General features: G+C 42.3%; 1 protein-coding gene across 2 annotated transcripts in view; it reads right to left on the reverse strand.

The window, feature by feature from the left end:
* Positions 1–4,924: 4,924 nt before the first annotated feature.
* Positions 4,925–13,886, reverse strand: part of TSHZ2 (teashirt zinc finger homeobox 2) — a 493,538-nt gene continuing 484,576 nt past the window's right edge. For both annotated transcript variants that reach the window (XM_044927507.2, XM_044927506.2), the window contains one exon: positions 4,925–12,961. In XM_044927507.2, coding sequence (XP_044783442.2) covers positions 12,960–12,961 — 2 coding nt within the window. In that variant the 3' untranslated portion in view covers positions 4,925–12,959. The remainder of the gene's footprint in view (positions 12,962–13,886) is intronic.

Raw genomic sequence — 13,886 nt, forward strand, 5'->3', positions numbered from 1 at the left:
TATGCTAGTCACCATTAATCATATAGTAGTGTAATTTCCTCCTGTGTATGACTTCTCATCATACTTATGGTGAATTTTCTTTTTCAAATTTTATTTCTTTTTGGTCTTGCTGGGTCTTGCCTGCTGCTTGGGCTTCTCTCCAGTTTCGGCGAGCAGGGGCTTCTCTCTAGTTGCGGTGCTCTGGTTTCTAACTGCTCTGGCTTCTCTTGTTTTGGGCTCGATAGTTCTGCACCGGCTTAGTTGCTCTGCAGCATGTGGGATCTTTCCAGATCAGGGGCTGAACCGTGTCTTCTGCATTGGCAGGTGGATTTTTTTTTACCATTGAGGCACGACGGAAGCCCCTTATAGTGTTTTGTTTTGTTTTTGACTCCTGGCATTTTCGTTTCTATGATTCTTTCTTAGTATTTATACCTGGAAATAACTTCCTTGACTGATATCAGGTAACTGCTGACTTACATTTTCCTCTAGTTGTTTTATGTTTTCGTTTCTAGATTTAATTTTGATTCATCTGAAATATATATAGCATGAGATATTTAACTTTTTTCCCCCCTGAAAAATTTACCAATCATCTGAGCACTATCTTATTGTTTATTAATGTACTTTTTCTCTACAAATTTAAAAGTCTACTTTTATAATATGCTGCTGCTGCTACTGCTGCTAAGTCACTTCAGTCGTGTCCGACTCTGTGCTAAATTCTTCAAATGTTTAACATATTCCTGGGCATTATTTTGTTTTACATTGAATTGCTGTACTCTTGTGCCAATTCAGTATTTAAAAATCTTAACTTTATAGTATATTTTCATACCTAATAGGGATATTTCTTTACTCTATATATGTGTGTGTGTGTGTGTGTGTGTGTGTGAGTCGCTCAGAGGTGTCTGACTCTTTTGGAACCCCATGGATTATAGCTGGCCAGACTCCTCTGACCATGGGATTTCCCAGGCGAGAATACTGGAGTGGATTGCAATTTTCTTCTCCAGGAGTTGCAGGAAGGGGGACCGCTTCCAGGGCCTGAAACTGGGCCCTTGTCTAACACTCAGAAATGAGTTGTCCGAGGAGACACATGTGCTGAGAAAGCAAGAGATTTTATTGGGAAGGGCGCCCGGGCAGAGAGCGGCAGGGTGAGGGAGCCCAGGAGGACCGCTCTGCCGCGTGGCTCGCAGTCTCGGGTTTATGGTGATGGGATTAGTTCCCGGGTTGACCAGTCATTCTGACTCAGAGTCCTTCCTGGTGGTCCATGCATTGCTCAGTCAAGATGGTTGCCAGCGAGGATTCTGGGAGGTGGTCGGACGTGTGGTGTCACCTTGTGACCTGTCCTGGCCTCTTCTGGCTGGTGCTGTCTTGTTGGTTCCGTGTTCCTCACCAGGACCTCTTGTTGTGAAGCGGCTCATGCCCATGGTTGCCGTGCTTCCTGGCCAGGGCGGCGGTTTCAGTCACGGTGCTTCCCCTAACACAGAGAATCTTCTGGACCAAGGGATCGAATCCACGTCTCCTGCATTGGCAGGCTGGTTCTTTACCTTCTGAGCCATCAGGGATGCCCCATATATATATATACACTATTTATCATTATTTTTTAATTTTGAAAAGTCAATACATATACTTACTAAAACATTCAGTATGACTATAGTGTTTTTAAATGTTCAATTTGTTGAATATTGTTTAAAATTTTCAAGCTGCATAACAAACTAGATACATTTGGAGCTTGTTGATGGACCTCTGTTTGTCCTGCCTGATCCTCTCGTGTCGGGAGCTGTGTCTTGGTCTCCTCGGGGCTTGTCTGTGTCTAGCTTCTGCACTTGAACTTCTGAGGTTCCATCTTGAGTCCACAGGCTTTAGAGGAAACACTCTCTTGGGCTCTTAGTTCAGCCCGCTGCTGAGGAGCAGGGAGGCGGAGGGGGGGTCTCATGCTCTTGATTCCTTCATCTCTTAGTTCTTGCCTGAGACCACTCCCAGGAACTGAGGTGAAGCTCACCAAAGCCCCTGGCTGCTCAGAAAGTTAAGATGGCTCACCAGTGTATTCCTCAATCTAGTTGGTAGTGGTCTTTGATCCCATGAAATTCTTAAGAGATGCATTACTACACTGCAGGCTGGATGGAAGAATTGTATCTGGGAAGACTCAGGCAGTGGGTAGGCAGGGGTGAGGAAGGGCGCCTACCTCTTCCAACCTTTGGGCTGCTTGGAAGTGCTGCGTGCTCAGCCATCTCCTCCCGACCCCCCAACATCCCCCAGCAGCTGTCCGCTAATAACCGAGAGGAGGTGGTGTGTGAACACCCCAGCTCCCTACTCAGTAGGCAAGAACCCCAAGCCTGTCCTGCACCATCTCCCAGTGCCCAGGGGGACTGGGCCCCATCACCCATGGTGGGCATTCTTCTCAAAGCTCCTGTTGGCATCCTCCATCTCCCATTTCCCTCCCCCACCCCCATCTGTGTTTCTTGGTGTCACCTCCCGTCTAAACTATTTGTCCTCATCTCCAGACCTGTTTCCACAGAAAACCAGTCTAGTTCAGTTCAGTTGCTCAGTCGTGTCTGACTCTTTGCGACCCCATGGACCGCAGCACACCAGGCCTCCCTGTCCATCACCATCTCCCGGAGTTCACTCAAACTCACGTCCATCGAGTCGGTGATGCCATCCAGCCATCTCATCCTCTGTCATCCCCTTTTCCTCCTGTCCCCAATCCCTCCCAGCATCAGAGTCTTTTCCAATGAGTCAATTCTTCGCATGAGGTGGCCAAAGTACTGGAGTTTCAGCTCTAGCACCATTCCTTCCAAAGAAATCCCAGGGCTGATCTCCTTCAGAATGGACTGGTTGGATCTCCTTGCAGTCCAAGGGACTCTCAAGAGTCTTCTCCAACACCACAGGAAACCAGTCTAAGACAAATGGAAACCTGAGTGTTGGAGGATCCTGAGCAGAAGTCAGAAAACTGTAGCCCAAGGGCCAAATCTGGGCTGTTGCTTGTTTTTATAAGTGAAGTTTTATCTGCACACAGGCCTGACCATTGTTTATTATCGTCTATGGCTGCTTTTCACTATAATGGCAGAGTGGGGTTGTTGGGTCAGAGGCCAGACGGCCCGTAAAGCCAAACATATTCACTATCTGATTCTCTAACCGCTGGGATAAGTACCTTGGTAGCTCTGGTCTTGAGGAGCAAAATGGCATGGTCTGATTTACTTTCTTAACATTTCACTCCCATAGCTGTGTGGAGAGTGGATGTGAGGTGGGTGCTCTGGGCCCAGTTAGAAACCTTCCCTAACCCGCCTGCCAGTGCAGGAGATGTGAGAGATGCAGGTTCAGTCCCTGTGTCAGGAAGATCCCCTAGGGAGGAGCATGGCAGCCCACTCCAGTGTCCTTGCCTGGAGAATCCCGTGGACAGAGGACACTAGTGGTGTTTGGTCTGTAGGGTTGGAAAGAGTTGGACATTGAAGTGATTTAGCAAGCATGGGTATTCAGGAGAGACAGAGAGTGAACAGGTAGGAGCTGTATCTTAAACCTAGAAACAGCAGGGCTTGTTTCAGTCCAGTCTTGATGGACTGGACTGGAGAAAAGGGAGCAGTTAAGGGGTGTGTTCTTGTGTATATTTGGTTCTTCTAATCCTCCTCCTCGGAGAAGTAAACTTTGTCTTTTTTTTGACCTTGCCACGAGGCTTGTGGGATCTTAGTTCTCCAAGCAGGGATTGAACCTGGGCCCCAGCAGTGAAAGTGTAGAGTACCAACGGACAGCCAGGCAAGTCCCAGAGATTATCTTGACCATCGCTTCCTTCAGGACTCCTTCCGTGACTTCTCAGGGTGGCTGGGGGCCCCTGTGTGTTCCCACACTCCCTTTACTCTTCCTCCTATAATGTTCTGTGCTTCCTTTAACCTCACGTTAGGTCACAGAGATAATGCAGGACAGAGCCCATGTCTTCAACAGAATTTGAGTGCAGGCTCCGTTCTCCTCACCATCACTGCACTGAGCCATGGGTGGAATCCTCAGACCTCACCTAGAGTGGGTGCTCACCTCGCAGTCACCGAGAGAATGAAGACCAAGAACGTTATGGCTCGGTCCAGATAGCTTATCCCAGCCGTCTCCAACCTTTTTTTGCGCTAGGGATTAGTTTTGTGAAAGACAATTTTTCCATGGACTGGGAGAGGGTGAATGGTTTCAGGATGATTCCAGCACATCACACTTACCATACATGTGTCTATTATTATTACATCAGCTCCAGCTCAGCTCATGAGGCATTCGACCCTGGAAGTTAGGGGCTCCTTGAGCCCAGCCCTCTGCCTTCACTGCCTCTCCTTTCTGCAGCCTTGCTTTCTCTAGCCTGGCCTCTCGTGTGTCTTGGCTCAGACACGGGACCACGACAACGAGGTGGATGTCATCATTGGACAAGCACGGGTCTCCTGCAGCCCGCCACATGGCAGACGAGAGCGGCTGCGCAGCAATCGTTGTTGGTGGGGCATCAGCCTCTGCCTGGGCAGCTTGGGTGTGAACCATGGTCTCGTTCCCTGGGGCATTAAAGGAAACGGAGGGGAGCAGACAGGGAAACTGCACAGCAGGGCCATGGCCCAAGGGGGAGGAGCCTGGGTCTCTCCATCATGTCTGTCTGCTCTGCTGCGTCCTTGAATTTGAGAGACAGCTGCCCACTGCCTCTGCTGAGATTCCACCGTAAATTACTCAGGCACAAGCTGACTGGATCTGAGAGTCTGCAAAGGCAGCCTAGGAACTAAGCAAGGTGGCTGGCATTCGTTTACAAAAAAAAAAAAAAGATGAAAAAAAGAATCTGCTGGAGACAAGGGGAGATGCTAGAAGTGGGTCAGTGGGTCTGAGCAACAGAGAAGTCCACCAATAATCTCCTGGCGTGGCCTCCCAAGGCTTAGCGCAGCTCCCCACGCCCTCCTTCCCCTCTCCTCTCTTGCCACCTTAAAAAAACACACATAGGCAGAAATCAATCCATCAAATGTCATTACAGATTTATTAAGCCTGATGTAGAAAGACATTTAACAGTAACATCTTCAGAAAGCATAAAAAGAGCACTTCTATTCAGTCTTGTGCTTTGAAAATCTAAATATATTTTTATCATATAAATAATTCTTTTCATGTTTTAAGTGCATCTGTGTTTGTTTTTTTTTTTTTTTTCTTCTTCTCTCCTTTAATTTTCATTTTTCAATTAGCCAAAGCGGAAGTCGTGGTTGACGGAAATGAAGCCATTTGCAAAGCTAATGGTGTCAGGAGGCCCGTCTGAGTTATACTGTATCAGCCCGATTTCCAAAAGGTGGTTCAATGTCTGCAGCATTCATATGAAGGACAGCCTCCAGCAAAATCATAATTGAACACACCCAGGTCCTTAATGTCGGCAGTTGAACTTCCTGATGCAAATTATGGCAAGGTTTCAGATGGGGACAGTCTATTTCCAATAACTCCTGAGTGGGTGAGACAGAGATTTTTTTTTTTTTGACACAAAGGAAAGAGTTACCATGCTTAAGGATGTAAGTAGCACACGGATAGAAACCTTTTTGATGGAATGAGGGGCTCGCATAAACCTTGCTGAGGGTGGTGGTATTTTTTCACAACAGCTAAAAGAAGTAGTGTCTATTATATAGGGCTTTAATTACAGTTCTCAAAGTTGGAATGATTTTTCCTTAAAAAAAAATCTTTAGAGGTAAAAAATAATGGCTTCTTTGATGTAATTTTCACCTCCACCATCAGAAGATATTTCTAGTGGTAAAATTGTACTTTTTAAAAAACCCCTCTCCTTTTAGAGATTATTTCATTGCTAGAGCATCACACATGCATCTCGAGTGTGCCCAGACCAAGTCGTTTTCATTCAGCCGGCGGCTGCTCCAGGTGTTTCTTTTGGCTGATCTGAGTTCTATGGGGTATCGAGACCAAATTGTTTAGAATTAGGAGGAAGGACAGGAGGCTGGCGCCTGGGGACAAAAGGAGGAGCACCTTTCCTGAAAATCCCCGTGGTTTTTTTTTCCCAAGCTGGAAAGCCCTCATTTCCGGGGGGCATGGTGTGTCTTTAGGCTGTGACAATGTAGGTGAGCCTTTGGAAAATCGCAAGTAGTGACTGCATTGAGCACTAGTATTTGGGATGATCAGGCGCAAAGGAAAGCATGGTCAGCCAGGGAAAGAACTTTCCAGATCCCAGAGATGAAGGCTTGGATGCCTCTCTGTGATGAATCTGTTTGGCCACAGGGTGGTATAATTTTCCTAGCAGAAAAAAATTTTTTTTTCATTGCAAGGACAATTTATAATCATCAAAAACAAGTGAAACATGGTTTTGATTAAAACAGCCTGTTGGCTCAATAATTTCTGTAATTTTAAAAACATCCTTAATGCAGAAGAAGAACACGCCGATGTCAGGAATGGCCTGGGGCCCCATTACAATAGCAACCGAATAAATAAGGAAAAGAATTGCGAGGTCATAAAAACAAAATTAAGCTAATGTTTCAAATTTTGACAATTATGAATTCTTCCTCTAAGAAGACATTAAAAAAATGTTCAGGCACTATTAGATAAAATACAAAGAGGATAATTCTTACATGGATGAGTTTGCAGTTTTCCCAAGGGGTAAAGCATGCCTTTAAAGGAAAACCCTGAATTAGGACATTGATTCCTCCTTAAATCCAGCAACTGGATGGACTCATGCAGACAGACAAACTTGGTTCTTTATCGTTTCTTTGTAAACTCAGATCTAATTCTTTCGTAAGCTATTGAAAGAGAATGATCAGGAAAAAAAATTACAAGCATAATTTTTTTTTTTCTATACAAAAGAATCCCCATTGTGGGCCAGTTTGGTAGGAAACAGAAACAAGCAAATATAACAAAATCTGTGTTCATACATGGCGATATAGTTAGTATATACAAATATGTACAGTATAAAAACGTACGGAAGGCTGCTGTTCTCAGCCATCCGCGCTGCATTTTACACAAGGAAAACAGCCTGGATTTTCCTCCTAGTATACAGGCAAATGTAGTATATACAGCATGCAGGTTATAGAAAATTAGTGCGCTCGCATGGAACATTCTACAGGTATGCTTGCCGTCATTTTTCTTTGAAAATGACTAGTCTGCTGTCCTAATATAAAAACGTGTTTGCCTTTCTTTGCTGGCAGACACTTTCCTTCAGAGCAAGGTTGAATTCTCCCAACTCACTATGCCCTACCTCCCCTACTGCCAATTCCAAAAGAAAAAAAAATGTCTAGAAGTAACAGGGGATAAATATATAACACAAACATGGTTGATGCCAAATTTCTTAAAAACCCACACGCGCTCTGCAGAGTAAGAACTGGTTGACCAGTGCGAAGGTTGTGTATGATCAACTACCTTCTTGATTTTTAAGGCGTTTGGAAGTTTCTGATTTACGCCGATGGTGCCTGGCTGTTAGGAGTCAAAGTCAGAAGGGATTAGAAAGATACCAGCATATCAGAGACCAAAAAGTAGATTGTATCCCCAGATATTATGACATTTAAGAACCCTGAGCCAGACAAGAATGGTTGTGTATGTCAGCTTTTTCTGACTTGCATGCACATTCTAGCATCTGATGTATTATAAGCCAAAACATTATACTGCAAAACTGGAATGTTTCTGTTGCGTTGATCTCCATGCAGAATGAAAATAGTTTTTACATCTTCTCCGCAGATTGGTTGAGCTTAGTATATTTAAAACAAAATATACATACACATTTATAATTCCTGAATGTTATCTGGGTCATTTAGAAAGTGAATACATTGCTGTACAAAGTCTTCATATTTGAGATACAATCGTATGATTGCTCAAGTTCTGTAAATATAAGCCTTTGCCTGGGGGCTGAGATACAAATGTAGGTTTCAGGTCCAGGATTTAGTAAATGCATTGAAATTCATTTTCTGGAGGGGTTGAAGGGAGTGGGAGGGTTTTCTATTTAAAAAAAAATTTTTTTTTAAGTAATCCATTTGTTAGAATTTTTCAACTTCTCCTGGGGTTCTCACAGAAGAGTTATTATTTGTACTTCCAAAAGCAGTCTTAAGCAAATAAACATTGTAGAAGGGCTGTGAGTATTTAAATTTTTTTTTTTTTTTTCAATCAGGTTGCTTTTTTTAAAAGGCCTTAATGATCATCATATGGCTATTGGTAAAATCATTTGTATGCTGAGAGGTGTCAGATCAGGGTGCCTTTACTTGCAGGAGCCATTTTACTTGGAATATATTTTTCCAATGGAAATGGACAAAGTTCTGTTGCAGAAATAACGTTCCACCTGGTACTAGCATTTTAAAACAGTCCTCCTCTAATCCATAAAACATTTCTAGTTTTCCCTGAAGCTTTGGGCTGCCTTCCGCATGAATAATTTTGAAGAAACACCCACGCCTGTTAGCCCATTGTTCGTGAAGTATTGGAAGAAGATTAACTAGAGCCTGGAAATTGTGTATCTGCGTCTGCTTCTGAATCTGTCACAGGAAACCAAAGGAGATAAGTGGCTTTTACTTTGGATGAAGAGGTAAAATTCCCCCATAGAAATTCTAAAGATAATTCACAAGTTTCAAAATGTTTAATGGTTCCCTACAATGGAAACATGTCTCTGTCTGTGGGGATGGAGATCTGGGTCTCTTTCTCCTGCTCAATCTTTGTCTAAAAGTGTTTTGTGGATATTTTGAGAAAGTGCCACATATAGGAAGGGAGAAAATGAAATTAGCATTTTAACATCTCACAGGGGGAAAAAATAAATGCAAAGTTCACTTGTGATTTTTTTTTTTTTTGCCAAATGCATGTTCAAAATAGATACCACTTTTGTTCTTTAGAATTACATGTGTATATTTGTGTGTTTGAAACCTTCAATATATTTCCTTATTGTTATTATTTCAGCATTCATCAGCACTCTTCGATTCTTGTTGCAGAGAATAGAAGATAATGTGAAAGTGACTTTTTTATGTTTTTTTAAAACAAAAAATATTTAACAAACTTGAAAAATGAAACCCAGTGAAAAAGATTGGAAAGCAGTCACATAACCTAGGGAATGACAGACGGGAAAGACACGGGCTGTAAGCACCTTTGAAGGCCGTATAATCTTTGGATTTACTGTGGGAAGTTTCAGAAAATTGTCGAGTCTTACTGTGGCCCTGACCATAGGCCCTGGAAAATTACAGTGAAAGTAAAATATACTCATGGACACACACACGGGCACGCACACTCACACACACCTCCTCACTGATTAGTCGGAGTTATCTAAATGCCTTCCCAAAATGTCATTTCATTTGTTTGTTTTCAGCATTTCCACTCAATTCAGCGGCTTGTGTCTGTGACATTAATTATGAAAGACTCCAACAACCGAGCAGGCGCATTCTGGGGGTGAGGTTTAAGAAATCTAGTTCTGACCTTAAATTCTGTGGGGACTGTCTGGACTATTCAATTTATTCTATGATTATAGTCTGCTTTTAGGCCATGACCTATTTTTAAACTATTTCCTCTCTGTATACTTCTCAGAAGGCGAATTTCCTATTCAGAAAGATTATTATTTTTGAAAAGCAGGTATAAAGTGCAAATAGCATGAGGGGAGTTGGACCCTAATTTAGCCCCTCACCCAGGCGTCTGGTATCAACCAGCTTCAGGTGCTGCTGTACACACCCGAGGACCAGCATGTTGTGTGCCTTGTTCACCTTGTGTCCCGTAGCACCTAGGAGAGTGCTGTGCATACAATAAATGCCTGATAATATCATTAAACATTTTTTTTGGCTGTACCATGCAGCATACAAGTTCTTAATTCCCTGACTGGGGATCAAACCCGCATTGGAAGCACAGAGTCTTAACTACTAGACTGTCAGGGAAGTCCCAGCAGACGCCCGCTAACATTTGTTAGTCAATTTGCTGAATAAATTGCGTTTCCTCTTCTGTCTTCTGCTCCTGGTGTCTTGTTACATGCTGTACATTTGGTGAATTTGTTGAACTACAAAATGGGGCCAAATGCCTAAAACTGAAGTAGCCATATATACGATTTTTTCAGTAGGCATTTCAGTTTGCAGCCTGTGGGAGGTCTTAGCTAGAAGGAGGGAAGGGAAGGAAAAGCGGTCCTGCCCTCACTGATACCTAGGGTTGGGGACAGAATGGAGATCCTTAGGTGTAGTTTGCATGATATTTGCCCATCATTTTTCTGTCCATCGAATGTTCCAATTTATCAGCACTTTATTTATTTACAGAGAGAGGAAGAGAAAGGTGTGAAAGCAGATTAAAAACATTCTCCTGAGTTCTTGTTGTTTTTTTTCCCCTCCAGAAGGAAGTTTCTAGAAGCTTTCCAGAGCTTGCCAAATGAAGACAGGTCTGGTCTCTAGGAATATACTGAGCTCTGTGTGCATCTCACAAAAAGAGCCCAGATCTTGTTTCCTAAGGAGAGCATTGGCAGCTGTCCCTCAGCAGTGACATTTATGGTTACCAAGCAACGACTCATGAGTCTTACCAAATTTATAAATATTTTTGTCTCTTGCCTCCCACCCACCCCTCCACAGAAATTGCGCTAACAAAACTGTATAGATGATGTGTTGAAGCAGATGATTTATTTCTTTCTTAGAAGGGAAGCAATTTCCATCGAGTTGAGAATCGCATTGTTTTCCCCAAGTTGGAGAAAGAGCTCAAGAATCTGCTTTGGGACGGTTTAGACAGAATCTGAATTATATCCGTTTATCTAATAACCCTGGGTTGGAGCAGGCAATTTTTAACAGCTTCAAGAACCCCAGTGCTAATGCATTGATTTCCCTTTAATAGAATTTTGTTGTCGAAGGACAGTGCTCAGTAGAGTCCACCCTTCAATCTTAACCCATCTGAAGACTGTTCCTTTCCAGTTGAGCGCCATTTATTTCTGGTTGAATAGGTTAAGCAAAGACAGCCCTCGCTGTTCTCAATTCACTTTATGATCCTCCCATCATAAAAAATAATATCAGCACCTTGCTTTTCATGTCAGAGCTGCATTTGAGCTGCTGTTCCCTATGCCCATGAGTAAATCCCATAAAAGCCAGCCCGTTGTACTGTTGCTATTTTTCCTTGTGGGTGATTGATTGATGGATGAGTGCTGACACTTCAATGAAGCTATTTCGACTGCCATCTCAATCCGATGATGTGAGGGGTATATTTTCTGTCCATGCCTCATTACTTCAGAATGACATTCCTGGAACTTCATTTACTTTTTCCCTCCTTCCCCGAAGCGCCATATTTTTTCCCATCTAGGTTATGCATGCCATAAAAAAAGCAATTTGCTATTATATGTGGCATAAGGGCAACACTTTCTCTAGGAGGTAAATAAGAAGTTGTTTTTTTTTTTTTTAAATTCCAATGTTGAATTTAGGGATCATGTCAAAATTCCCAAAACAATTCCAACAGGCAGGTGCCATGAGAAATGGCACAGAGGATATATCTGGAGATATTTGGCTTCATTTTGTTGGTGTTAAAAGATGTGACAGAGATTTCCTTGGTAATTAAAGCAACAACAAAAGTGACTCGTTTGTTTCAGAATCATCTAGTTCCTAGTGTTGTGCCTAGAATAGTTTAAATATTTCACCTATAGCTGAGTAGCAGTTTACAACACAATCTAGACTTATTTGTCCTTTGAGAATGAGGAAATTCATTGTTTAAATGCAATAACAGATTTATCTATTATAGGTTGCTTTCAGTTGTATAGAAAATGCACAACTAAACAGATCTATCTCTGCATTTCCAAACAGTGCACTAGATATACAAAGGTTTTAATAGTAAAGCATGCTCTTAGCTTTTCCAAGTTGACTTAGGACCTGATTTTAATCTGTGTAATACAGTATTCCCGTTAATAATAACGTATAATTAAGACATCCGTTAAAAATCCATAACGTTAATTTAATGGAGAAAATCTAATACAGTTCTATTGGAATTTTTACGTTAAATTAACTTTAACGGGCTTTTAATGGATGTCTTAATTAGATCTCATTATTAACGGGAATATTCCACAAATTAAAATTGGGCCCTCAAAGTTTTAATGAAAAAAGTTGCAGGAACACATTTAAGATGGACACCCTATTTCATGCTTTCTGTTGCTTCTACAGCTAAGCTGTGTTTCCAAGCCCATAAACAACAGATCCTGGAGAAAGAAATTACCACAAAAGGCTGCTGCTGAACTTTCTACCCTGCAGTGATCTCATCTTCTTGTTTTTTTCTGATTCTACATCTCCCCAATTCCCCCAATTGTCCCGATTTGCAGGTCTCATATAAAGTGGTGCATGCTCAAAACTGTATGTTTTTTAACCAATAAAGATAATGATAATACAGATGCCCACTACAGCATGGGAAAAAGTCACTGGCAGCAACACGGTTAAGCCTGACTATGTGAACAACTTTCCCAGAAGATGAACATTGTTCAGAGGTTTTCTTGGCTCAAACTCTGGTTTAACTTAATAATTCTTCCACTTTGTGGTGACTGATGGCTCCCAAGTGCAAGGGCAGGACTGGGCAATCCAGGTGCAACTGTAATTGTTGCACTGAACAGAAACATTTCCTTTAGACAAACGTTCCCAGAGGGGTTATAAATAGGAAATGGACATTACCATGGAAAATAGGCTTCCAAGCGTCTACATTAAGGGCAGCCCACTTGGACATTAAACTCTGAAGACTCGTCCTCCCCCGCCCTTTCCTGTCAAGTGGTACAAACTGACAAAATAAGTACATCAGTGTTCTCAGTCCTTCTTCTTCTTCAGCAGCTCTTTGTTTTCTTGTGACAGCGGAAAGGGGACCGTGGAGACGAGGCAGCCCCGTTGCAGTTTATCAATGAAAATCTAATATTGTCCATAAGCAGAGAAGTGGAAATCAATACTTCATTACCAAATTGTTAGTGCGGATGAAGAGAAATGGCTGGGGTGATTTTTTTGTGTGTGGCAGTCTTCTTAGAGCAGGGTGTCGAGAGGAATCACTGTCAGGAGAGCGGGTGGTGCAGGGCAAGGCCTGGTGTGAAGGGAATCCAGGCTGGAGAGTTGGAACTAAGGCATTTGTCCTGTAACGGGAACCAGAACAACAGAAAAGATACATTATTTTCTGAGGAGCAGCCTGGATGGTCAAATCGCTCACCTCTTTCTTTGATATTAATGTTCTGCATAGGGTCTTAGTTAAGTCTAGTATGATATGATCAGTGAATGAGACATAGAAAGCAAGAGCTAACTTAGGGGAAAACACTCTTTAAAATATAATGTATGGAAGACATATTTGAACACTCTGTTTGCAGCAGCATTATTTGTCATAGCCAAAAGGTGGAAGCAACCCAAATGTCCATCATAGGATGAATGGATAAGCAAAATGGTACATCCACACAATGGAATATTATTTAGCCTTCAAAAGGAAGGAAATTCTGACACATTCTCCAATATGGATGAATCTTGAAGACATTATGCTAAGTGAAAATAAATCAGTCATAAAATGTTAAAATACTTCATTTGTATAAGGTACCTAGAGAAGTCAAACTCAGAGAAACATAAAGCAGAATCGTTGTCAGGGGCAACCTTTGCAAGAGGGGCAAGTCCTGGAGATGGATGGTGGTGATGGGTGCATAACAACGTGAATGGAATGTACTCAAAGCCACTAAACTTTACACTTAGCAGTTGTTAAGATGGTAAATGTTATGTATTTTTTATTTTTTACCACAATTAAAAGTAAAAAAAAAAAAAAGTATGGTTTTTCTTTTGTGAAGCATTTTAAAAAATTTAAAAATTAACCTGGGGCCCCACCATCAGGATAGAGCTCCCATTTACTTCCTGCGGTGCTCCCTTTGGTATCTTGTTTCCCCACACATTTTCCTCAGGTTTACACAGTTGTCAGGGCCCACTGTGTGAGTTTCCCTCTCTATCTTTTCACTAGGAAGCACCATTGTGAACAGTGGGATGAATTCTGTCACCTATATCATCAAACTTTACTAAGCCATTCTT

The sequence above is a fragment of the Bubalus bubalis genome, chromosome 14 (assembly GCF_019923935.1).
Source record: "Bubalus bubalis isolate 160015118507 breed Murrah chromosome 14, NDDB_SH_1, whole genome shotgun sequence".
NCBI classification, from domain to species: domain Eukaryota; kingdom Metazoa; phylum Chordata; class Mammalia; order Artiodactyla; family Bovidae; genus Bubalus; species Bubalus bubalis.